At 38.6% G+C, this 26,024-nt stretch overlaps 2 protein-coding genes and 1 long non-coding RNA gene across 4 annotated transcripts; all 3 read left to right on the forward strand.

Annotated features, from left to right (window-relative positions):
- The first annotated feature begins 1,247 nt into the window (after window positions 1-1,247).
- On the forward strand, window positions 1,248-5,579 carry LOC108781208 (uncharacterized). The gene is made up of 5 exons (XM_018549122.1): window positions 1,248-2,217; window positions 2,995-3,707; window positions 3,932-4,100; window positions 4,301-4,840; window positions 5,386-5,579. Exons 1-5 carry the CDS (start codon window positions 1,248-1,250, stop codon window positions 5,577-5,579), a joined length of 2,586 nt encoding a protein of 861 aa, XP_018404624.1.
- A 3,712-nt stretch (window positions 5,580-9,291) lies between these two features.
- On the forward strand, window positions 9,292-12,570 carry LOC108781209 (RNA-directed DNA polymerase from mobile element jockey-like). The gene is made up of 3 exons (XM_018549123.1): window positions 9,292-10,910; window positions 11,078-11,666; window positions 12,433-12,570. The coding sequence occupies exons 1-3, from the start codon at window positions 9,292-9,294 to the stop codon at window positions 12,568-12,570; spliced, it is 2,346 nt and encodes a 781-aa protein (XP_018404625.1).
- A 4,287-nt stretch (window positions 12,571-16,857) lies between these two features.
- On the forward strand, window positions 16,858-18,739 carry LOC108781217 (uncharacterized). Of its 2 annotated transcripts, none has more exons than XR_001940932.1 (3): window positions 16,858-16,887; window positions 17,885-18,053; window positions 18,228-18,739. It is a non-coding gene; the product is annotated as an uncharacterized LOC108781217 (long non-coding RNA). The 2 variants fall into 2 exon arrangements; XR_001940931.1 differs by lacking the exon at window positions 16,858-16,887 and adding an exon at window positions 17,609-17,723.
- Window positions 18,740-26,024: the final 7,285 nt, after the last annotated feature.

The raw sequence follows: 26,024 nt of genomic DNA on the forward strand, positions 1-26,024 counted from the left end.
GTCTCGTCCGGATGGATATAAATGTAGTAGCGTTCCGCTGCGTTATCCTCAACAGGGTTTAAAGCTCATGAAAATCCGGCCTTCTACGCACTGCCTCGCGCCTGCGCGGGCCGCCATCTTCATTGTTTTCCTGTTGTGTGATTCTTCAACAGTCACCCGACAATATTACAGCTTTCAGGTTTTTGCTGCTAAAATGGGAAAATCATTGCATAGATCGAAAAAGAGAAGGAGATCGTCATCCAGGGACCGTTTGGCAGCCCTCGAAGCAAAGGTAGCACGTCTAGTAGAAAGTTTATCGCGTAGTGAGGTTAGTGGCTCCCGCTCTCTTTCTTCTTCGTTACGATCGGTGTCGACGGAAGCTCGTCAAACCGACAAGTGGTCAGGCATCGAGTCGCAGTCTGAAAATATTTACTTGGAAGAAGTTTCGAACCAGGAAAACTGTATTCCAAGAGATAACTCATTGGCAGTGCCTGCGAGACAGGAAAGGCCAGGAGATCCGCTTACAGGTGTGTATGTCATTCCATATCGGCATTTTTAGAGTGCGAATGGTAGGACGACACAGCCTTTTTCGAATGATCGGAATAACCTCTCCTCTGTTGCAGTTCTGGTAAGTAGCGAGGGTGGGTGTTCCCCTGCGCCCCCGCCAGTTGAGAGTGTCACGAGGGCAGTTCCGCCCGTGACTATTACTCAAAACGAGGATCTAGCGGATGCTCTATCTAAGGAGTTATTTGGGGCCGATTCAGAAGACTTAGTTGAGCACTTTTGGAATGAGCACGTTATCGCTAAGTGGCGGGAGCTGTCAAGCAAAGGTATGCAAGCAGACGAGCGAACTGTTTTGTTGAAAAAATACTCCCCTCTGGAAACTTTGGCTTTTTTGAAGGCCCCTAGTTTAAATCCAGAATGTAAATCGGCTCTAAAAAATAATTCTATCATAAAGAGAGACGAGTTCAACGCAAAAGATCAGGACCAGGTAGGCATCGCCTTATGCGCTTTCGGAGAAGCTATCTCTGATTTCCTTAAGCCGGAATTGCAGCTCTCATTGAGTTCAGAAACTCGTTCGGCAATAGTAAAGGTCCATGAAGGCGCAAAGATCTTGGCGGATCTTTTTTATCGTCTTTCATTATCAAGAAGAGCGCAGATCAAACCTGCATTTAACCTCCTGGCGAAGACAACAGTGGACGTCTTCCCGGCGGATAGCTTGTTTGTTTGGTACCTCTTTTGGGGAAGAGATTAAAAAAGCATCGACCATGGAAAAATCTTCCAAGGATATAGTTAAAACTCCTTTAGTGATACAAAAGAAGGTATTACAACCAATTAAGCAACCAGGTCAAGTAACTGCTTTCAAGGAGGGAAACGCTCGCGCCCCTGCTCCGAGGACAAAACCAGCGGTTGCGAGGAGAGCAGGGGCATCGAGCAGCAATCGCAGATTTGTCCTACCGCTCCAGGTCTCACTCGAGGAGACACTGAATACCGTCCAGGTAAAGTTAGCTGGCAGATTAGCTTTTTTCTTCCATAAATGGAAAGAGATCACCTCGGATTCTCTAATTCTTGAAGCTATTTCTGGTTATAAACTTCCCTTTAGAGTCTCTCCACCTCCTCAGGAGATAGAACCGTCTACAATCCTATCTAGGTTGGAAGAAGATATCTGTCAGCAAGAAATTATTAATTTAAGTAACAAGGGAGCAATTGAGCTCGTGTCGGATTGCGAGGATCAGTTTTTGTCCTCGTTCTTTGTAATTAGAAAATCTCCTGGAGGATGGAGATTTATTTTAAATCTTAAGCGCCTCAACGAATATATTATCGCTCCTCATTTTAAGATGGAGGATTGGAGGACGGTTGTCAATCTTCTGTCACCAAATGATTTTCTTACATCTATTGATTTGCAGGATGCATATTTTCTAATCCCTATTCATCAAGAGGATAGAAAATTTCTTCGTTTTCGCTTCCGTTCTCAGCTTTTTCAGTTTAGAGTACTACCGTTTGACCTTGCATCAGCTCCTTATATTTTTTCAAAGATTTTAAGACCAATTCTGCACACTCTTAGAGAAAAAGGTTTTTTCTCAGTAGCTTATTTGGATGATTTTTTACTGATCGGCCCATCGTACGATCAATGTCGAAATAATGTTAGAGCTACGGTTAATCTTCTAACCTCTTTAGATTTCATCATTAATGAACGTAAAAGCATGCTGACTCCATCGAAAGTGGCCAGATTCTTGGGTTTTACCTTCAATACGAACGATTTCTCAATTGCAATTCCACAGGATAAAAGACTTAAGGCTCCTGAATACCGGCGACGGCCATGTTGGAATTGTGACGTCATAGGCGAGAAAAACACATTAATTTTTCTTGCGTCCCATTTTTTAATAAAGACAATTTGGATAAATTTAAAAGGCGAGATCGCTCAAAAACACTTGTGAAAATTGGCGGAAACTGTCCTTTCCTCCTCTAATAGTCAGTAAATGGTCGTAAAAGGCACGTAAAGTGAGCCTATACTCGGGCAGAATCACACATTTTGACAGCTGATGAAACGAGTGAAATATACGCTTTTACGTATAAAATTTCACGATAACTGCAGTTTCCGCCAATTTTTAGGACTTTCACGAGTACGAGGGAAATCACATTTTCACAAATAAGCAAATATTGACAAAATGGCACGCAAGAAAAAATTTGTCGTCAAAATATCACTTTTTCACGCCTATTAGTTCAGACTTTTACCATGGCGAGGCGCTATACACACACACAAGCATGAACCCATGTCTGTGCGTTCCCCTTCTACCCGAAAATGAGCACATGGACATGAGCTTGCAATTGTGTGTATAACCAGTAGCGTACTACCAGTTTTGCTAGCCACCGACTGATTCGGTGTCGCTACCCATCAACACGGAGTTCTTGGCTGAGTATTCAGGAGCCTTAAACTATTGGAAAAAGCAATAGCTATATTAAACACTAAATCATGTAAGATTCGACTTTTTGCAAGTTTTATCGGTTCTTTAGTTTCAGTTTGTCCTGCTGTACAGTATGGTTTATTACACACTAAGATTTTGGAGAGAGAAAAATTTCTTGCTCTTTTAGCAGCGAATGAGAATTTTGAGGCCCGAATGTCTCTACCTGCCTCAATTAGAGAAGATCTCCTTTGGTGGAAGAATGTTTTCACGGATTACGCACAACATAATAAGATTAGATCGGGTCTCTTTATTCGAGAAATTTTTTCAGCTGCATCGCTGACGGGATGGGGAGCAGTTTGTGGGAAATCGCGAACTCATGGATTTTGGTCGCCGGAGGAAAAACAGAAACATATTAATTTCCTCGAGCTTTTGGCAGTTTTTCATGCCTTAAGATGCTTTGCCTCAGATTTAAGAAACGGTAACATTCTCTTAAGGGTAGACAATTCAACGGCTTTATCGTATATCAATCGCATGGGTTCGATTAAGTTTCCGACTTTGTCAAATCTAGCTAGACAAATATGGATGTGGTGTGCAGATCGCGATCTATTTGTTTACGCTTCTTACATCCCCTCCGCTCAGAATATTGAAGCGGACGCGGAATCTCGCGTAATTTCAGAAGAGTCGGAATGGGCTTTGAATCAAGGCTATTTCTCAGAGATCGAAGCATATTTTGGGCCTTTCGATGTAGATCTGTTTGCCACATCAATCAATGCCAAGTGTACTTGTTTTGTCTCGTGGCTTCCTGATCCTTTAGCTTTCGCAGTAGACGCATTCTCGATATGTTGGAGTGGGCTATATTTTTACGCATTTCCCCCGTTTATTTTGATTTTAAGAGTGCTTCGAAAGATTATTTCTGATAAAGCAGAGGGTGTTATAGTTGTTCCCTGGTGGCCAGCACAACCATGGTTCCCTCTCTTTAACCGCCTTATGATTAATCAACCAATCCGGTTTGAGCCCGATACTAATATGCTATCATCTCCTTTCAGGGAGATTCATCCAGCATGGAACAGGATTTGCCTGGTGGCCGCCAAATTATCCGCCAAGCATTCTTAACTAGAGGAACTCCAGCTTCAGCGTTAGACGCAACACTTGCATCACTTTCAGAAGCAACAATCAATCAATATACCAGGCCACTCAGATTATGGTGGAACTTTTGCAAGATAAAGGAAATTAATTGTTTCTCACCACCTTTTTCTCTTGTGCTGGAATTTTTATCTTCTTCATCTCTAGGCAGGATCTCATACTCCTCTTTAAATACGTATAGAGCAGCCATCTCTTTGATATCTTCTAATGAGATTGGCTCTCACCCTTTGATAAAGAGATTTTTTAAGGGAGTGTCAACGTTAAAACCTCAGACCCCACGTTACGATTTTATTTGGGACCCATCTCCGGTCATCGCCCACTTAGCTTCGATGTATCCTCAGAAGAGCTTTCGCTAGAATTAGTATCCAGAAAATTAGTGACCCTTCTAGCGCTTACAACAGCGCAAAGACTACAAACTTTGGCGGCAATACGTCTTTCTAATATTGTTTTTGCGGATTCTCTAGTTATTAAGATTCCTGCTAGGCTTAAAACTTCCAAGATTGGAAGACCACAGCCTCTTCTGGTATTCAAACCATTTTTAGACAAGCCGGAGCTCTGTATCTACTCGTTAACAGGCTCTTATATTGAGCGTACTAAGGAACTACGTCCCGAAGATGCCAACTCTTTATTCATTGCTGTGCGTTCTCCATATAATTCGGTATCCGCGCAGACGTTGGGCCGTTGGATTAAAATGGAGCTAAGAGCAGCGGGAGTTAACACCGCAATATTTTCGGCCCATTCTACACGGCATGCTTCAACTTCTTTTGCCGCCGGCAAAGGCGTTAGTGTAGATGAAATCCGTCGAACGGCGGGTTGGAGCAAGTCTTCGGAAGTATTCGCTCGGTTCTACAATCGTCCGATTATTGCAGATCAGACATTTCAGTCAGCAATTCTCAGCTCCCATTGATTTGGAGAAATTCTTTTTGTAAGTAATTAATCTGTAATATTGTCTTTGAGAAGATTAAAGTATTATGATATTAACACTTTTTTCTCCTAACTACAAATCTAGGCTTTAAATTTCTACATTTATATCCATCCGGACGAGACGTGGCATAATTAGAGAATTGAACGAACTTACTGTGAAGTTCGATTATAATTATGCTGTCTCGTCCGGATGGATGATCCCACCCACTACCATCCTTATTTAGATTTGTAGGTTTTTTAAAACAATGAAGATGGCGGCCCGCGCAGGCGCGAGGCAGTGCGTAGAAAGCCGGATTCTTATGAGCTTTAAACCCTGTTGAGGATAACGCAGCGGAACGCTACTACATTTATATCCATCCGGACGAGACAGCATAATTATAATCGAACTTCACAGTAAGTTCGTTCAATTCTCTAATTATTGTAATTGTTTCAGAATCACTATCAGATACAAGCATTCTTAATGCATTGGGATTTGGACAAGCTCTGGAACATGATGAATTAAATCTGCCACCACCAAAGTTACTGCCAAACTCAACAATAATATTAGCACATCACTACTTTGTAGGTGAAGAAATTTTCCTCTTGCGTTTAAATCTTCTGCGACCATATGCAAGGAAAACTTATTAGGAATCAAACAAAAAGTTTTCAACTATAGAACTTTCAAGAGCATGACGTATTATTGAAAACGCTTTTGGAATTCTCGTAACTAGGTGACAATAATGATATTTTGATTTCTTATCATTTAATTATAAAAATCAATATTGTTACGTCCAAGCTCCGATTCCCGGAGGAGCTGCGGAAAGGCGCAACGAACTCTACCCGAGATTTGGTCACGCTCGATTCCCAAATTTCGGAAGGGGGCAACGGAGGAGCGCCACCAAATTCGGGCTCTCGCAGGTGCACACCGTGGAGTTCGCGTTCTCACGATTTGTGCACGTGCGCTCGTAAACAGTCCCAACTGAGCTCGCGAAGGTTACGGATCGCTTGTGATAGTCTCGATAGCTTCTTCTATAGTTTTTGGCGCCTGGCGCCTGTTTTTTCGTGGTTTATCTAATTATTGCGTCGTAGTTCTCTGTATACTACATTAGTTTATTCTGTGTAACTATCTAAGCGCGCAGGACCTCGTTTAAAAGACATAACTTCCCCCGCTCGTGATGGCTTCGGAATCAGGCGGGGGCTGTGAAGATCGTGGTCGCGCGAATAGCTCTTTTTCCTTACAGCCTCCTACTTTAACACTCAATCCTGGTTCGAATGCCCCCTCTTCTCCCCAATCTGTGTGTTCCGCGGATTACAGTGACACGGGCTTTGCAGGCTTTACGGATCGAGACCTTTTGAAGAATCTTACCCAAGAACCTGGTCTCTCGATCATCCCCGCATGTGATCCATCATCCTACACTGCGTCCAATGCGGATATTAACATGATAGATCCTACAATTTCTACATCAACAGAGCCGCAGGAAATGCAAATCTCGGAAGTCATTAACACGAGGAAGCGCACAGGTACAAATATTAGACATATCGATGGAGATATAGCTAGCGTCACGCCGCCAAAGAAAAGCTCTGACGAAGGGATGCGCGCAACTTGTTCAGTAAACTCGTCTCAGGCAACTTTACCCGGTAATGCCGTAAGTAATAACAAGGATTCTAACACTTTGGTTGAACCTCTGCGTAAGGACCCCCCGTTGCTTTATCAGAAACAAGACAGTGGTCCTTATGTAGTGTATGTATATCATACCAATCGAGACACGCTCATTCATCCCACTATGATTAGTAGTATTATTGCCAAGGCTCGTATTCCTGGCATACAGGAAATTAAGAAAATGGGCAAAGGCAAAATACTTATTGAAGCAACTTCTGCCATCACTGCTAACAGGATCACGGAGAATCCCACCTTCGCTCAACATAACCTTCGAGCCTTCATACCTGCCTATAAAGTCCTGAGGATTGGTGTCATCCAAGACGTTCCTGTTGAAATTGACCTCGAAACGTTACGTTCTAACATAAAAGTACCCTACTGTAAAATCATTGATATTCAGAGACTTAATCGCAGGATAATCAGGGAAGGCACCAGCGAATACATTCCTTCTAAAACCTTGCGTATCAAATTTTTAGGCCAACATCTTCCGGAGGCAGTTTTTATCTTCAGAACTAGACACGAAGTCCGACCATATATTCCAAGGCCCAAAATCTGCTACTCATGCTATCGGGCTGGTCATATTGCCAAAGTATGCAAGGGAGAGCCTAGATGTCTAAATTGCGGTAACAAAAAGCATGCAGAAAATGAGATTTGTCCAGCGCAAGGTGAGCCTATCAAATGTATAAACTGTCAGGGCAATCATAGTGCCATCTCGAAAGATTGTTCCCACATCTTCAAACACGAATACATTATTGGCCTCGCGGCTACCGCAAATATACCTATTGCTAACGCTAAAAAAATTGTTAGCAGCTATGGCAATAATATCCCTAGGACAGATCTAAACCTCAATTCAGGCAATTTTCCTCTATTCAAAGCTCGCAATCACGCTGAGAGACGTTTTAATTTTGAATCTTACAATCCTTATAATCTACCACAAGATAATGTATCATCTGATACTTTCAGATCGTATGCCGATGTCATCAACTCTCAATCACAGTCGCATCCAAGAAAAGCTCATTCGCAAAGGATACCCACAAACAATTTGCTGCTCATGGCACTACCTCCTTCTCGAGAAAAGGCTCAGGTTTGCAATCGTTCTCTCCCGGCTTTGACAGGGAGGCGCACCGCGACGCTTTATGGGAGTCTAACGGTAGATCCCCGCATTCCGCTTCTAATGGGCTTCTGACACAAGAATTTTCCCCTCCCTTAGGTTTTAACTGCTCCCCCCCCCCCTACATGAATCCTCCCTCAACTGACTCTGCACCTCTTAATCATATACTTCGCCTGATCACGGATCTAATAAAATTCTTGCAGTCCAATGATGTTTCCAAAATTATCAGCACCCTTTTATCATTCTGTTCTAACTCTCAACCTTCAACACATCCTTCCGACAACCAATTTGCTGATATGACTCCTAGTGAAAATCATAACATACGACAATTCCATCCTTCTGCTTACAGCTTTCAATCATTATCGCACCCTTCTATGCCCTCGCAGTTTCAAGGAAATAATTTTCGGAACTAATTCTCCCTCGCAGTCTACTTCTAATATCCTTTCGCCGATATCTACAGAATCTCTCCCTAGCATCAGGCATCCCCGTAGTGATTCTAGGAATGTTGCTTGCAATCTGACGCTAATGCAATGGAATTGCAGAGGTGCTAGATGCAATCTAACCTCTTTGCAGTCTATCTCTTCTGAATATGATATAATCTGCTTGCAGGAAACCCTGCTCAAACCAAATAACAAGTTTAATCTTCGCGGTTTTAAAATTATCAGATCAGATATTACCCAACCTGGTGAAAGAGGTGTATGCACATTAATCAGAGAAAACATACTTTTCGAGAAGCTCGATGTTTCCGCCCTTTCTCACTCTTCAACTGAGCTTCTAGTGATTAAACTTCTCTCCTCTAAGGATCCTATAATAGTTATTAATTTATATAGGCACTCAGGTCAGTATACTCCTCCGTCATTCTATTCAAATCTCATTAATCATTTTCATACCTTTAAACTGTTTCTTATCGTCGGCGATCTTAACGCGCACCACCGGGTGTGGGGTTGTTCCCACAATTCATCCTCGGGTATTCACCTTCTCAAACAGATAGAAGAGCATGATCTTATTGTTCTCAATAAAGACGCTCCTACGCTTGTACACCCTTCTTCCAACGCCTCTATTAACATAGATCTGGCAATAGCCTCTCCTCTTCTGTTTTCAATTTCTAGTTCATGGGTCGATGAGGATACGCATGGCAGCGATCACCGACCGGTTATCTCGAAATTTCAATTTGCCCCACAATTTTCGCTTAAATTTTGTTATAAACTCTCCTTAAAGCCAAACGATCTTAAGAATCTTTCTCTGTATTTCAATTGTCACGACTCTGAAGTCTTAGTTAATCCCGAAGTCTCCCCTATCGATAGATATAATAATCTTACTACGTTTGTTCTAGATTCCGCCAGAAGATTTATACCGGTTCACAAAAGATTTCCCATCAGTCGAGTCTACACAAAACGACCGGACCCCCCTCCGTGGTGGAATAACGAATGTACTCAGGCAGTAGACGAACTCTCAAAGAATTTCTTAAGCATCCTTCTTCAGTTACGTATGCGCAATTCAAATCTTCTCGTGCAGACTGCTCCCGCATACTATCTCAAAATAAACGCTCTGGTTGGCGTAAACTTGTCCAAAGTTTTGATGGGCGCACCCCTATGACGAGGGTCTGGTCACTCATCAGAAGCTTCAAACGTGTCAAAACTAACTCTACCGCTAATCACCTCGAACTTCAGAAAAGCTCTTACGAGGCGATTTCCAAGCTGTGTCCCCCCTCCTGTTTTCCCAACTGTACCAAGTCTATAGAGAAGATGCTCCTTGAAGATGCACAAAGCCCGAACACCTTCTCTCTTTTAAATGAACCTTTCACCCTCAAAGACCTTGATAGAGCGTTATCTTCGGTCCGGAAGAAATCTTCCCCAGGACTTGATCAGATTGACTATGAGATCATTCTCAGTCTATCCTCTGACCTCTTGAAGCACCTTCTAGAAATTTATAATGATATATTTACCCTTGGAGTTCTTCCGTCTACATGGATCAATTCGCTCGTGGTTCTCATCCCCAAGCCGGGAGTTACATCGGTTAGACCGATCTCTCTAATTCCTTGCCTCGCCAAGATCATGGAACGGTTAATATATTATAGGGTAATTTGGTATATTGAATCGCGTCCAGTACTCCCTCAAATTCAATCGGAGTTTAGACCCTTTAGATCTTGCGCAGATAACTTGGCCTCGCTTACGACCAAAATTTATACTGGATTCTTGAGTCGCTCTCCTACGGTTGCAGTCTTCATTGACATCGCCGGAGCGTTTGATAATGTTATACCACACATGCTTGTTAACGACCTTCTCGACATAGAGGTACCTGCATTTGTCAGAAAATTTGTAGAGAACTTTATTAGTAAGCGATCCTTGAATTTCATTGTCGATGGCGAACTTCTGGGCCCCTTCGATTCTTTTAAGGGGACACTACAAGGCTCTACCCTCAGTCCGTTGCTTTTTAACATCTATCTCAAGGATATGGCCTCTCATGTACATGAAAAAGTTAGCTTACTGCAGTATGCCGATGATGCGGTTATATTTACTACCTTAAGTAACGTCTCTGACGCTATTAAATACATTCAAGAGTCTCTGAATAACATTTACGCCTATCTGAGAAATAGAGGACTAGACAACTCTCCATCGAAATCCAAGTGGATGATCTTCTCACGGAATGTGAACATTCTTTCTCCTCCTCCACTGCTGATAAATGATCAAGAGATTCCCAGAGTGAACTCACATCGCTTCCTCGGGGTCATCTTAGACCATAAGTTGAATGGCAATCTTCATCTTAAGTACCTCACTGAGAAGGGGAAAAATATTGTTAACATCATCACGGCGCTCGCAGGTGTCTCCTGGGGTTCTCACCCTAGCATATTACTTACCGTTTACCGCTCCATCTTGGGTAGTGCAATTGAATATGGGGCTCAATTTTTCAACTGGGCTACGGAATCTGCGGCTTTTGTTAAGCTTCTAAGAATCCAATACAAGGCGGTCAGGAGGGCTATGGGATACCGCATTTCTACTCCCATAAACACCATGTTAGGCGAGGCGAGAATTCCACCTCTACATCTGAGATTCAATCTTTCCATTACCAAACACATCTACAAATCAATGGCTAACAAGTTCAGCGAAACGTACGCTGCATTGATTCAAATGGAGCTGATTGCTACTCGTAAGAACCGCAGAATTGAGGCTATCCGAGATTCTCCTCTATTTAAGATATACGTCACAGTTAGGCAAGCAGAAAAACATATCCACTCTTCAGTTTATCCTGCAGTATTCTGGCACGACCTGGAAGTTCTTTCTCATGAAATAGACAACAACTTTGAAATGATGAAATGCGACAGAGAGGCCCCCCAGGGTCGATACTGGCACAATTTCTTCATAAATCTTTTGACTACAGACACAACTCAATCACCTTCTACACAGATGGCTCCAAAGAGGCTGATTGCTCGGTTGGCGCGGGAGTATTCTCCCCGGAATTAAACATCCAAATAGCTCATAAACTCCCTGCGGAAACATCGATCTTTTCTGCAGAACTCTGGGCCATTTATCAGGCAGTTGTACTCGCGTTGGATGCTGACCACAGTCGTATCACCGTCTTCAGCGATTCCAAGAGTGCCATAGAGGCGATTTGTGATGATAAACATTACCAGAGGAACTATATTATATATCGCGTCAAGCAGACTATTCTTAGGGCAGCCAAAGTTCAGATATCTGTTACTCTTTTCTGGGTTCCCTCCCATAAAGGAATCCCAGGAAATGAAACAGCCGACAGTATAGCCAAAAATGCTGCAACCAACGGAGTTTCCGCTAATTTCAAAATTTCTCATGAAGACTTCTTCAGTGAGGCAAGGGAAGTTGCAAAGCACCGATTTAACAGCTATCTCAAGACCAGGGCTCAATCCAAGGGCACTCTTCACTTTGAGCGCTACCCTCTGACTTCTAAGAAGACCTGGTTTCACGAATACTCGCTTACGAGGGAAAAAGTTGTAATGATAAACCGCCTCAGATCCAACCACTATAATCTGAACGAAAGCCTACATAGGGTCAATATGATTGATTCGCCAGACTGTTCCTGTGGTCCAATAAAACAAACGATCAACCATGTCATATTTGAATGCCCTCTCTTTGAACAAAAGGCCCTCCAACTCCGAAAATACTTATCTCAAGACACTCCTACTCCCCCTGTAGATATCTTCCCTTTCCTTTCCCATCCCTCTCTCACGCTAATAAGACTCCTCCTAGCTTTCATGAAAGCTAGCGAATTTTTCTTTTGAAATTCCCTCCTCTCCTATGGCGCGCGACCACCGTCAGGCGGCAGCAGGCGTCTGGATGGACGGAAAATGGCATCACATTCACACACTAGACTCAGTTACCGTACATGCATCGACTCCATTTTATACGCTAAAACGCAGACCTCAGTGGCCCAGTACCAGCTTGTTTTATGCTGCCGGGCCAACCAAAGAAGAAGAAGAAGAAGTGCGCTCGTAAATGATTTGTCTTAGAATGACATTTATAACGAGATAGCGAGTATTTTACTTAGGTTTTTGGTAAAGCGACAGCCGGACTGTCGATCATTTATTTATGGTCTCGCTATCTCGACACTTGTAAACCTTTCCGAAAGAAATAATCGTGAGAATCATCTGGACGTAACATATGTTTCGTTATAATTACCGAACAATTTATTCTATAATATTTTACTTTTACTATAACCACACTTTTCAGTAAACGTTTTCAATGCTTCTTTATTCGCAGCACAGTAGTGGGGATAGCTTCGCCAGCGAAGCACCCATGAAAAGGATTTCAGCAAAGAACGAAGAACGCTGGCTTCGTTTACGGCGGAGTGGGGGATCATCGCCAGCGAAGCTTCGCTGTATGAAATTGTACCTTTAGAAGCAAGATAGGGTGCTTTCCAGCAAGGACAGAATCAGACTCTGTGTAACACAGAGAATCGTTTCATCCTCGTTTAACGTAGGCAAACAACAGGGATGCAATGATTCATTGTGTTACACAGTGTCTACTTGTGTCGTAGCTGGAAAGCAGCCATAATTGAAAAATATCGCCAACAAACAACTTATCTTGACCTAAGTCAGCCAAAGGCACCAAAATCTTTCGCGTCTACTTATAAGGCTTGTGTCCACGATGCTAGAAATCGGTCCGAGTTCTTGAACATAGTTCTCGTACAGAGGTCTCTTATCGCGGACGATTCTATAACATAATTTTCTAACCTTCAAAAACATCTACTTTAACACAGAAAAGTGTTGTAAATTATTTATTCACATAAAAGCATTTGTGCAACGTAATATTTCTTTATTTACAGAAAACAATAACCCAGATAGCAAAATGCTAGCAGTATGCCGGCAGTATGCCAGCAAACTTGATCATGACGTGCAGCAGATATCAAGCTGCTGCTTCCTCATTAAGCTTAGTTTCTAACAGCTTAGCTTGCCAACATAATACAACGATAAAAATACAACAAAAATCAACCATTATTTGCTAACACATCGTGACAACGAAACGCGGTAAAAATACAGCACAACCGGACATAATCAGTACTGACAGCAAAAACGCAGCAAAAATCGAGCACAGTCTGCCGTCACGTCGTGACTGCAAAAACGCGGCAGATATAGAATGCGATCTACCTAATTAGCTATTGATGGCAAAAACGCAGCAAAAATCGCGCATAGACTGCCGAAAAAAAAAAGTTACAGCAATTCTTAATTTAATTAAATTCTTATTAATTTAATTCTTATTAATTAGATTTCTTTCTCTATCATTTGTGTCCTCTCCTTAAAGTGCTGAACTGACTAATAATACCTAGGAAAAAACTTTTAAACCTGATAGGATTTGAACTCGTGACTCGATCCATGGTCCAGTTCTGAGTCGTTCACCTAACGTACTGCTCCACTGTTACCTTATTGACAGAGATGTATCGAATTGTCTATATATACTTTTAATAAAAATATTTTATTAAATAGACAATTTATATAAATTGACAGATTATGCATGATTTTTGCTGCGTCTTCGCCATCAATGGCTGATAGGGCAGATCACGTTCTATATCTGACGCGTTTTTGTAGTCACGACAGTGGGCAAAAAGGTCACTTTTTGGACAAAAATCGACCGATTGTGCAATTTTCAACCGATTTTAATTTCTTTTTTTTTTAATTTATTCGTAATAAAATGCTCTATAACGTGATGCTGCTTTTGTTTTCAAACAAAGCTTGAATTTAAAGTGGCGGATCAAAAATGATTGTCGAACGTGTTAAAACGATATTGAATATGATATCTCACATACAATATCGAATATATTTACCTTAAATTAGATACATGTGGATTTCTTGAGGCACTGAATATAAATTTAGCAATTAAAAAATCCTAAACTCAAAATGATTTTTAATATCGGAATAAAAAATATTGGAATTATGCAATATTCAACAGATTTATAGAAAAATTAGTAAGCATAGTTAGGTACATTATTATTTTTAAACGCTTTCACAGTCTGTAATATTATTGTATATTGTTAATTAGAGAATATTACATTATTAATTAGCAGAATTTTGTTACATTGCTTCGTTACAACGGTTTATGTGTTTTTGTGAGTTAACATATTCAATATCGTTTTAACACCTTCGACAATCATTTTTGATCCGCCATTTTAAATTCAAGCTTTGTTTAAATATAAAAGCAGCATCACGTTATAGAGCATTTCATTACGAATAAATTAAAAAAAAAATATTAAAATCGGTTGAAAATTGCACTGTCGGTAAATTTTTGTTCTAAAAGTGAACCTTTTTACCCACTGTGGCGACGTGACGGCAGGCTGTGCTCGATTTTTGCTGTGTTTTTGCTATCATAATATGACAATAAGTGTGCCAGATTTTTAACAGCATTTTGCTGATTTTACATATGTAGTCATGTTTTATATCAAGTTTTGATCTATTTTTTGTTAATTTATTTTGTCATCATGTATTGCTCGATTTCTACTTGCTTTATTTCGGCAAAGTTTGATGAATTTTTATAGAATTTTTGCTAGTGTATTATGACGCAGGTCTGCTCTATTTTTGCTGTATTTCTGTTATGGCTAACTGAAACGGTAAACCGTGTTCGACTGCTGCTCGATTTTTGCCATTATAATATGTAGCATAAATTTTCAATGCATGCTTTTGGTGGGTTTGGCTATCTGGGTAATTATGTCAGATCGTGCAGTGTTTTTACCGCCTTTTTGCTGTCATAATATGACAATAAGTGTGCCAGATTTTTAACAACATTTTGCTGATTTATAACATGTAGACATGTTTTATATCAAGTTTTCATCTATTTTTTGTTAATTTATTTTGCCAGCATGTAATGCTCGAATTCTGCTTTCTTTATTTCGGTAATGTTTAATGAATTTTTACAGAATTTTTGCTAGTGTATTATGACGTAGGTCTGCTCTATTTTTGCTATATTTCTATTAGCGCTATACTGAAATGGTAAACCGTGTTCGACTGTTGCTCGATTTTTGCCATTATAATAATGTAGTATAAATTAGCAATGCGTGCTTTTGGCAGGTTTGGCTGTCTGGGAAGGTATAATAAAATATAAATTTCAAATATGACTGTTTTAGTGGATCATACTACATAATAATCACCGCCCGATACGGTCAAAGCTGAATCTCAGTGCCTAATAATATTTATATGTAAATTTACATTTATTAATTCATGCTACGGTAGTTCATGATTGCCCAGATAGCAAAATGCTAGCAGTATGCCAGCAAACTTGATCATGATGTTACAGCAGATATCAAGCTGCTGCTTCCTCGTTAAGCTTAGTTTCTAACAGCTTAGCCTGCCAACATAATACAACGATAAAAATACAACAAAAATCAATCATTATTTGCTAACACATCGTGACAGCGAAACGCGGTAAAAATACAGCACAATCTGACATAACCAGTACTGACAGCAAAAACGCAGCAAAAATCGAGCACAGTCTGCCGTCACGTCGTGACTGCAAAAACGCGGCAGATATAGAAAGTGATCTACCTAATTAGCTATTGATGGCAAAAACGCAGCAAAAATCGCGCATAGACTGCAGAAAAAAAAAAGTTACAGCAATTCTTAATTTAATTAAATTCTTATTAATTATATTTCTCTCTCCATCATTTGTGTCCTCTCCTTAAGTGCTGAACTGACTAATAAATACCTAGGAAAAAACTTTTAAACCTGATAGGATTTGAACTCGTGACTCGATCCACGGTCCAGTTCTGAGTCGTTCACCTAACGTACTGCTCCACTGTTACCTTATTGACAGAGATGTTTCGAATTGTCTATATATACTTTTAATAAAAATATTTTATTAAATAGACAATTTATATAAATAGACAGATTATGCATGATTTTTGCTGCGTCTTCGCCATCAATGGCTGATAGGGCAGATCACGTTCTATATCTGACGCGTTTTTGTAGTCACGACGTGACGGCAGGCTGTGCTCGATTTTTGCTGCGTTTTTGCTGTCATAATATGACAATAAGTGTGCCAGATTTTTAACAACATTTTGCTGATTTAACATGTAGTCATGTTTTATATCAAGTTTTGATCTATTTTTTGTTAATTTATTTTGTCAGCATGTATTGCTCGATTTCTGCTTGCTTTATTTCGGCAAAGTTTGATGAATTTTTACAGAATTTTTGCTAGTGTATTATGACGCAGGTCTGCTCTATTTTTGCTGCATTTCTGTTATGGCTATACTGAAACGGTAAACCGTGTTCGACTGCTGCTAGATTTTTGCCATTATAATATGTAGCATAAATTTGCAATGCGTGCTTTTGGTGGGTTTGGCTATCTGGGTGCGTTTATATCCGAAAGTAACGACCACGCAGTTTTAAAATGAATTGATAAATGTAAATTTATAGATAATAATATTATTAGCCATCGAGACCTAACTTTGACCGTATCGAGCAGTAATTAAAATATAAATATATATAATATATTTATTATTTCATTTTTTTAGATACATTCGATTATATAAACCTGCAAAATTATCTCTCAATGATAATAAAAATATGATGATATCCTCAAAAGTTAAAAAATGTATAGCAATCACATTGATTGCTGAAATTATAGAAAAAAAAGAGATACAAAAATGGAATGAAGAAAAAAGAAAACGACGACGTCGGTCTATTTGGACACGTAAATGGATACTTGAAAGAAATCGTTCATTGAGAGGTATTGAAGTAAGCCTTGTATATTTCCTTTATCCATGCTTGTTGTCTTGCGCATGCGTGGTGCCGTGGGATTGCTTATCTGCCGGCTTGCGTGCCGTGCGCATGTCAGTCAGTCGTTTCCAAACTGAGCATAGTGACGCGGCAGTTAATAAAGGTACATTAAAGTATTTGCTGTTTTCGTCATTTTTGGTTAACTCTTTTCCACTGATATCCTGAATCTTTGTCCGAAGAGCTGGTTGTCTTACCCCAACAAGAGGAATAATCAATTTAGCACATACAGATTTAAGAATTGAAGATCAAGAATATTTCCGAAGATTCTTTAGAATGCGAATTGATTTATTCGATCAACTTGTAGAAATAGTAACACCTTATATACAACGTCAAGATACTAATATGAGACAGTGTATATCAGCTAAAGAACGGATATCACTCACTTTAAGGAGGTTCTATCGTTAGGGCAAGATGACTAGAAAAATATGAAAAAATATAAATATTGTTCTTTAAAAGTAGCTAAAGCCCTAGGTAAAGTTTTTAGGTAGGGTTGCCGACTTCAAACTCAGGAAAAACGCTTTTGAAAAGTCCGATTAATACACATGTCTTATGGGGGATATGAAAAATTTATTAGTTATAAAGATATATTTTTTCAGAATGTGTCAAGAAGTAAATAACAAACTGATATATTGAAAGTGTAGGATCTCGTTTATCATTTAAAGCAAAAAAAAATAATACGTTGCCGAAGAAGTGAATGAGATATTTAATAAAGAAGTTGTAAAAAGTGTATAGGTTATAACGCTTCTGCTGTCGCGAGCTCACGCGCATGCGCTTCAGAGCCTCAAGGTTACTACTCTCTTCAACCAAACCTTGTATTTTTTACTTAATAAATAATATACATTGTGTACACTTCAAATTAATCAATTTAACAGTCATCTTAAATAAAATTATAATTTTAAAAATAAGATTTGAGTGTTAAAAGCAGTTTTTTCCACACTTTTCCGTAGTCCTCATTTGACGTCGGAATACCGATAGAGCCTTTTAAGGTTTCTAGCTACTGGTGAAAGTTACAGAAGTTTGGAATATTCTACAAGGATTCCAGCGTGTACGATTTCTCGTATAATACCTGAAACATGTCGTTTTATATATGAGCTCCTTCGAGAGAATTACTTAAAGGTAAATAGGATGTTATCATTAATAATTTTTACAGAAAAATATTACTCGCTGTGATAAATTGGCCAGTAATACTTTTCGATAACGAAATAATATATCATATTATGACAACATTAACTTGTTATACTTTGCCTATCATCTAATCAACAAGTAATTTATATTTAATGTTTTTTATAGACACCAAATACAACTGTAGAATGGGAACAAATTGCAGATGATTATCAACGATTATGGAATGTTCCAAATTGTATTAATTCCATGGATGGGCGGCATATAGAATTTAGAGCACCTTTACAGGATGGATCATTATACTATAATTACAAAGGCACTAACAGTATTGTTCTCTTAGCACTAGTAAACGCGCAATATCAATTCACATACGTCAATGTGGGAGTTAACGGTAGAGTAAGTGATGGAGGAGTTTTCCGTGATAGTGACTTTGCAAAACTGTTAAATAATGCACAAAATCCATTGAATGTGCCACAAGATAAGTCATTACCTGGCATAAACGAATCTATTCCATACGTTATATTAGCTGATGCTGCTTTCCCATTACAAAATCATTTATTAAAACCATATCCTTCACGAAATTTATCTCATGACGAGCGGATATGCAATTATAGAATAAGCAGAGGTAGAAGAGTTGTCGAAAATGTATTTGGCATATTAGCAAATAAATTTTGAGTTCTTTTAACACAAATATATCTACCTGTTGGAACCGTCCAAAATATAACACTTGCATGTTGTGCGTTACATAACTATCTTATTAAAGAAAATGCTGCTTATTTATATACTGATATAGATAACGAAAATTTAGAACATACTTGGTTTGCTACATGGAGAAGTAATATACAATTACGCAACTTAGAAATCACAAATATAAGACCAAATATGAATGCAATTCGTATTCGCGATGCGTTTAAAGAATACTTTAATACTGTCGGTAATGTTGAATGGCAGGAATATATGATATAACCTTTTTAAATATAAAATTATATATTTATTTTATATTTGTAAACAATATTTTTTTGTAAAATTGTAAAGCCCAAGACACAATGCGAGGGAATAGCAATAGCGATAAGTTTCCACTTATCAGAAATCGAATACACCGAAATACACATTTTTCATAGGTTGAAACTTATCGCTATCGCTATTCCCTCGCATTGTGTCTTGGGCTTAACTTTTGTAATAATTATATGGTAATAAATATTTATATATATATTATAATATTACCTTACAATTATTGTTCTATATTTTATTTTTCAAGTATGTTTGTTATCTCTCGTTACATTAATAAAATAAAATAATCTCGCTTAATAAACATAAAATATATTGAACACAAAATTATTATACAAACACATATGTAACATAAAAATCTATTACTTGAGCAGGTACGTTTGTTATTACGTTACTAAAACAAATTAATCTCACTTTTTAACGTAAAATATGTAGAACATAATAATATACAAACATATACGGAAAGTAGTAAACACAAAGTAACATAATTATAATACGTTAAAAGTGGCAAATAAGAGTCAAATTACAATTTAAAATCTGAATCTGATAATTTATTCTAATATTCTATATTGCGAAGAATATAGTTGCTTTAAAAAAAATATGTATGCAAAATGGATAATTTTTTAAATACGCAACTATGTGTTTTCTTTATACCATTTGATTTATCTTATTATTCTATTCACAAAAGTATTAAGGTACGATAATCAAAAAGTCAACAGTTTACGAGTTATTTAACATTTTGTGTCAAAATGTACCAAAATAAAGTGTAAAATATCTCGAAAACTATTGGTTTTTTGGTATCTCTACCTTAATACTTTTATATGCAAAATAATTAGAGGAATCACGCTATCTAAAAAAAATTACATAATTCCATTTAAAAAATTAAAGGTGACCTTCACGTAACCTTCAGAGGATTATCCAAGGTCAAATCGATGGCACCATCTTATGTCCCCCTTCGAGTCAAACAACTTTTGTCTGAAACGTTTCTTTCTAAAATGCTCTGCTTTCGAGATTAAAGGGGTGGACGGGTGGTCTGAGACCGACCAGCAACATCAGTCCGTAGCAAGCCAGGCCGGCCGTCCGCTAAGGTCTCCGCCGCGGCCACCTCCGCCGCCCGAGCCGATCAGCCCGTTACCGAAGACGCCGAGGAAGCGCCCCCGATCACCAGGGCGCCTTCGCAAGGTCAGCAAGGCCAAGCGACAGCAGCTCCGGGAACTCTTCGGTTCCGACTCCTTCGAAGAGTAGTTCCCTCCCGCGGGTACCGAAAGGCACCTCAAAAAAATCCTTTCATAGACAGGCGCCGAAAGGCACCCCAAAGTCCTTTCACAGATATTAAAGAGAACCTAGCGCAACACATCCGATTCACCAACACGCAATAATGAACTTGATTTCGGCAGCGATTTATTTGTCTTGATGAGTTGAATTTCCGAAGAAAAGTACGTGACTTGCGTCAATCTGATCCAGAAAGCGAGCGCAGCGTCCAATTCGAGCGGAGTGAGAGGATCTTGAGCGGCGGGTGCAGCGGTAGCTTTGCGAAAACGTTCGACTGCGCGTCGAATCCATGCGGTGATGCGGAGTAGCTTGGTCAGCGAGGAGTATCTTTTTACGAGATCCCATATCTCTGGTTCGGGGCCTACTATGGCGACCGCATAGCTTCGTACACGCTCCTCTCCATTATAATCTATTGTACCACTTGTAAATAGAGCTGAATAAAGAATCATATATTACATAATCGGTTCGATTATCATTTGTGGACCTCTGCGATCCTCCGATCCCACAGCGATCTCCCACCGTAGAATACCACAGTGACAATTTCTGGTTTTTCAATGACGTTTTTTTTTACTTTCTCGAACGGAACTATTTTTTAAACCTATCAGGAACTGTGGAACTATTCTAAATCTATCCAGAACTCTAAAAAAAAATAATATTTTTCGAAAATGGGGGGCTGCGTGAAGTTAGTTTTATTTTTAAATCGCGTTTTTATGGCTTTAATGGCCAGAACTATTTTTTAAACCTATCAAGAACTCTGGAATTATTGGAATTCAGAACTCTCAAAAAAAATTATTTTTTTAAATAATGGGGGGCTAGCTTCACAGGGGTGCTATTGAAATTATTATGACTATATATAAATTGTTTTAATTAAAGATTATTTATAAATTGTTGATTATATAAATAAATATTATGTATTTTGCACATGTTGTACATAAATATAGGGAATGTAATTAAAAGTTGTTTGTATATAAATCCATCTTGACATTTCCTATTAATTATTACTAACACGCGATTATTAATTTTAATTAGTTTTTCTACATTATAATCTATTGTACAATTTAGATTCAGTTTAATAACAATATATATATTTTAATAATGTAATCAACTCATGCACATACGACATGCACACACGCGCGCAAATCATGCATAATACGCATATATTATACATATATTGTATGCCATTTTCATATTTTATGTATAAAATAATTTTTCATTATTTTTTATCATTGTAGCCAAAATATGTTATCGCGAGAAATCAGATTTATTTGTAGACGTTTGTAAGCATTTAAATTAATTATGTAATTTATATTTCTTATTCTTTATATATATATGAATTATATATCTTTTATACATAAAAAAAAATGTTGAAAAAACGAATTTGTTACGAAATCTATGAACTTAAAAATTCATACATTTTGTAAAATAGTTTCTATAACTCAATTTTGATTTTCTTAGTTATTAAGAGGAATGTCCAAGCTTTAATTCAAACTTTGGTTCATCTTAATACGATGATTTTTCACTATCACTATTCGAAAAAATTTGTGAAAAAATTTAGTGGTCTGTTCTTTTGCCAATGAGTGTAGTTACCTAAGTAAGTCTATAAAATTTGGCATCATTGTTATGAGATTTACACTTGGAAATGTTTTTTGATGAGTGTACGAGATATGTACAAAAAGTTCGTGCACTTAATTTTATTCTGCCGATGTAGTGACGTTATATAAGTTTGTACAGTAGCGCAACCTCTCGGGGGAAGCGTCACGTGTCCTTAGTAAAAATTAGGTCACGGTCGAGTAAGATCTTTGTTTTTCGTGTCTGTTTTTATTAACGTACTTTTAGTCGTGTTGACGGAATGGAGCGAGACATTTTAACCGAGCAAAGAACTAACATCAAATTTCTCGTAAAACTTAACAAGAATGGCCAGGAAATTCTTCAAATATTGGAAATGGTGTATGATGAGAACCGCCCGAACACCGGCTAACCGCCTGCGTCCACGACGTCACGCCGCTAATACGCGCGTCAGGACGAACAATCGGGACATCTAAAATCGCGGGTTATGTGTCATATATATATAATTCTAATCTGAAATAGCCGTGCAAACGGTATGTATGTGCGTGTACTGGAGTACGAATCGTGCCGTTGTGTTCATCAAGCAAGCATCGTCGCAATCGGCAAGAAGTGAGTATGAAAGAGAGAGTGAGAGACGGACAAAATTAGCTAGCTGGAACAAGAGAGAGAGAGAGAGAGAAAGAGAGAGAAAGAAATACGTAATTCGTTTTCTATCGATCTTCTTAATTCTGTCGGCACTGTCATTTTTTGAAATAAAAGCCGTTGGTACGTGCGTATATATACGTATATACATATATATATATACAGGGTGGCTGAGAATAACCGCATAATATTTCATGAGTGGGTAGAACAGACTATACTGAGTCGAAAAGTCCTGTACCATTTTGCGATTGCAGTAATAGTTAACGAGATATTAATTTATAAAAATATTTAAATTCGCCCGGCCCATCGTCAAATGCAAACGCGCGGCTGGATAGGACCGCCCTGCAAAGCGCGCCGCGTGCGTTTGCGTTCGCCGTCGCTAGGCATGCGACTCATGTCTAGCGACGACTATTGCCGCTTGTTATAAACAACGCTTGTTATAAACAACGCCTAGCGACGGCGAACGAGCCCGGCGCGTTTCCCTGGGCGGTCCTATCCAGCCGCGCGCTTGCATTTGACGGTGGGCCGGGCGAATTTAAATATCTTTATAAATTAATATCTCGTTAACTATTACTGCAATCGCAAAATGGTACAGGACTTTTCGACTCAGTATAGTCTGTTCTACACACCCATGAAATATTATGCGGTTATTCTCAGCCACCCTGTATACCCTGATAGCAAAGCCTGCGGAAACAGATTTGGAGCAGAATCTGCTGACAATGTTCGATTGCAAATTGGCAACAAATTGTAGACAGAGTCTGTATTGTCAACAGACTCTGTTCGGTTTTTGCTACCAATCTGCAGACATGCTGTCAATGTCTGCTGACAAAAACATGTCAGCAGACGTTGACAGCAGTTTGGCAGCAGTTTATTACCCTGATAGCAAAATGATGACAATTTGCGCGCAAATTGGCGGCAAACTCGATCAGATTTTGACTACAAAACCGTAGCCATCTGCGTCCGCATTTGGCTATGGATTTGGCGACAACATTTGCTGACATGTTTTGCAGCAGATTGGTGACAAAAACCGAGCAGAGTCTGCCGACATGATCTGACGGCAGATTGGTAGCAAAAACCGAACAGAGTCTGCTGACAATATTTGGTAATACGCAGACTCTGTCTACAATTTGTTGCCTTTCTGCAATCAAAAATTGTCAACAAACTCTGCTCGGTTTTTGCAACCAATCTGCTGCAAAACATGTCACTGTCAGCAAATGTTGTCGCCAAATCCATAGCCAAATGCGAACGCAGATGGCTACGGTTTTGTAGTCTGTTTTGCTATCAGGGTATATATATATATCTTATATTTTGTATGTATCTTATACTCTTATAAACTAATATGCAGTTTATACCGTTAAACATATAATTATTATTACATATTATTAATATAAAAAGTTCAAAGAAGTATATAAAATTAGGAAAATTTTGTGTTGTAGCCATCGTCATTTGGTGCTCACAATGTTCACAAGCATTATTTGTTCTTGTTTAACATTTGATAAATAACTGGGAAATGCTTCCATGAGCGTTGTCTAGTCTGAATCCTCATGCAGATCATCGGTGTTTGATGCCGAATACTAATTGATAAAAAATAGGTTATAAGATTTACCCCCGATACTCATTTTTCATCAATCATGCTCGCTATCAAAATGCCAGTATCTGCATGAGAATCCGGGCTTACAGTCTGTTTAGTATAATCGAAATGATTTATTTAAAAAATGCATTAAATAAAATTTTTAAATACATATATGCATTGTACTCCATCTAAATAAATATTATCTAGATAGTAATCCTAAATAATATTAAAAAGGTTTTTGTCATCGTTTAGGCAGTTGAGCAATGCTAATGCCGCGTCGGAGGGATTGTAACCTTCAAGCCTCATAACTCAAAAAGTACTTCATCAAAATGAACTTAATTATACTGTTTTGGAAAGCTCTCGAGATGTGCTATAAAAATATGCAATAAAAAATGGAGTGTTCCATTAAAAAAAATCGATGTGACCTTGACCTGATCTTGGCAACGCCACCCAAGGTTAAACTTGTAGCGCCAGTAAATAGGTCTTTAAAAATCCTACAACTTTTGTCTGAAACTTTCGATTGGACCTTATTCTGCGAAGGGTGATACGGATGGTCTGAAACACCTAGTATATGATAAGTGGTAAATATCAATATGGATATGGCTGCTACAGACAAATTTTCTGGGTTTTTTTTTACTAGAATCCGCTTATTTAGCAATTTTATTCTTATTAGACTTGTTTTATATTGTACTTTGTACTATGTTTGTGTTTTATAACAATTTTGTATTATAAAATTTTCCTAACTTTATATTCCGTTATTACTTTTTTATTATTATTAAAATTAAAACACGCGGTAATGCCTTATAATTACTTATCGGAAATCGAATTAGAAGTTAAGAGGATCCTAAAGCCTCCTGTATTATCGACTAAATCGTATAATTTTTGTATCGTAAATACTTTTTTTGTCATTCACAGATTCGAAAATTCTTTTAGGGTGCAAACCCATGCAGTGGAATAGCGTAACGCGGAACGAGAGCAGAACCAATAACGAGCATTCCGTGTTTCTAGAGAATCTCGTGATTGGTTCTACTATCGTTCCGCGTTACGCTATTCCGCTGCATGGGTTTGCACCCTAAAAGAATTTTCGAATCTTACAGAATTAAAGTATACGCATTAATACGTGCCTGTGAGGTGGAATCTATGCTGAAAACGATAAAAAATTTCAAAATTGAGTTCTTTTTTACCATTTTTTAGTCCAATATGGCGCTCCAGAGCTGTCACGTCGTTGCACGTCGTAACAACATTTGTTTCACATAAAAGCTGCACAATTTGTACTTAAGAAATAGTAGTCCACAGTCACATAGTTTGAATGAACAAACAGCGTCGAGTGCTTAGAATTAGACTTAGACACTTTATCACAACGAATTTACAATACGAAAATTGACAGATATAATGCGACTGCGCGCATCAATGTCTGCGTGTCGCGTGAGATATTGGGCGCATTCAGCAGAAAAGAGCGCTACGAGAGCGCTCGCTGTTATTGGTGTATTCTTCTAGATCATCCAATCAGAATTTTAAATCTGGAAGAATATACCAATAACAGCGAGCGCTCTCGTAGCGCTCTTTTCTGCTGAATGCGCCCATTAATGTGGTAGCACAGTATAAGGATATACAGTAGGGACAAACAGCGTCGGCACCTTTGATCTTTTTCAGCTGGACTTTCACTCCGCCATGTTGTTGGTTGTCAAGTACCGTATCAATAGTATTAGAAACCACTGTCTATAAAAAATTTTTAATTTTAGCAAATTATAATAAAATGATTAGATAGGTCCATGGGTCTACTTTAGATAGGTTCATAGGTCTACTCTTAGGTCCATGGTGTGACACGATAAACACTTAACTGAGTTTGGTTATGTTTTTCCATTATTATAACGTAGATATGATGGATTCTCTACTTTGATCGG

This window comes from Cyphomyrmex costatus, unplaced genomic scaffold (genome assembly GCF_001594065.2).
Source record: "Cyphomyrmex costatus isolate MS0001 unplaced genomic scaffold, Ccosl1.0 scaffold797, whole genome shotgun sequence".
Classification (NCBI taxonomy): Eukaryota; Metazoa; Arthropoda; class Insecta; order Hymenoptera; family Formicidae; genus Cyphomyrmex; species Cyphomyrmex costatus.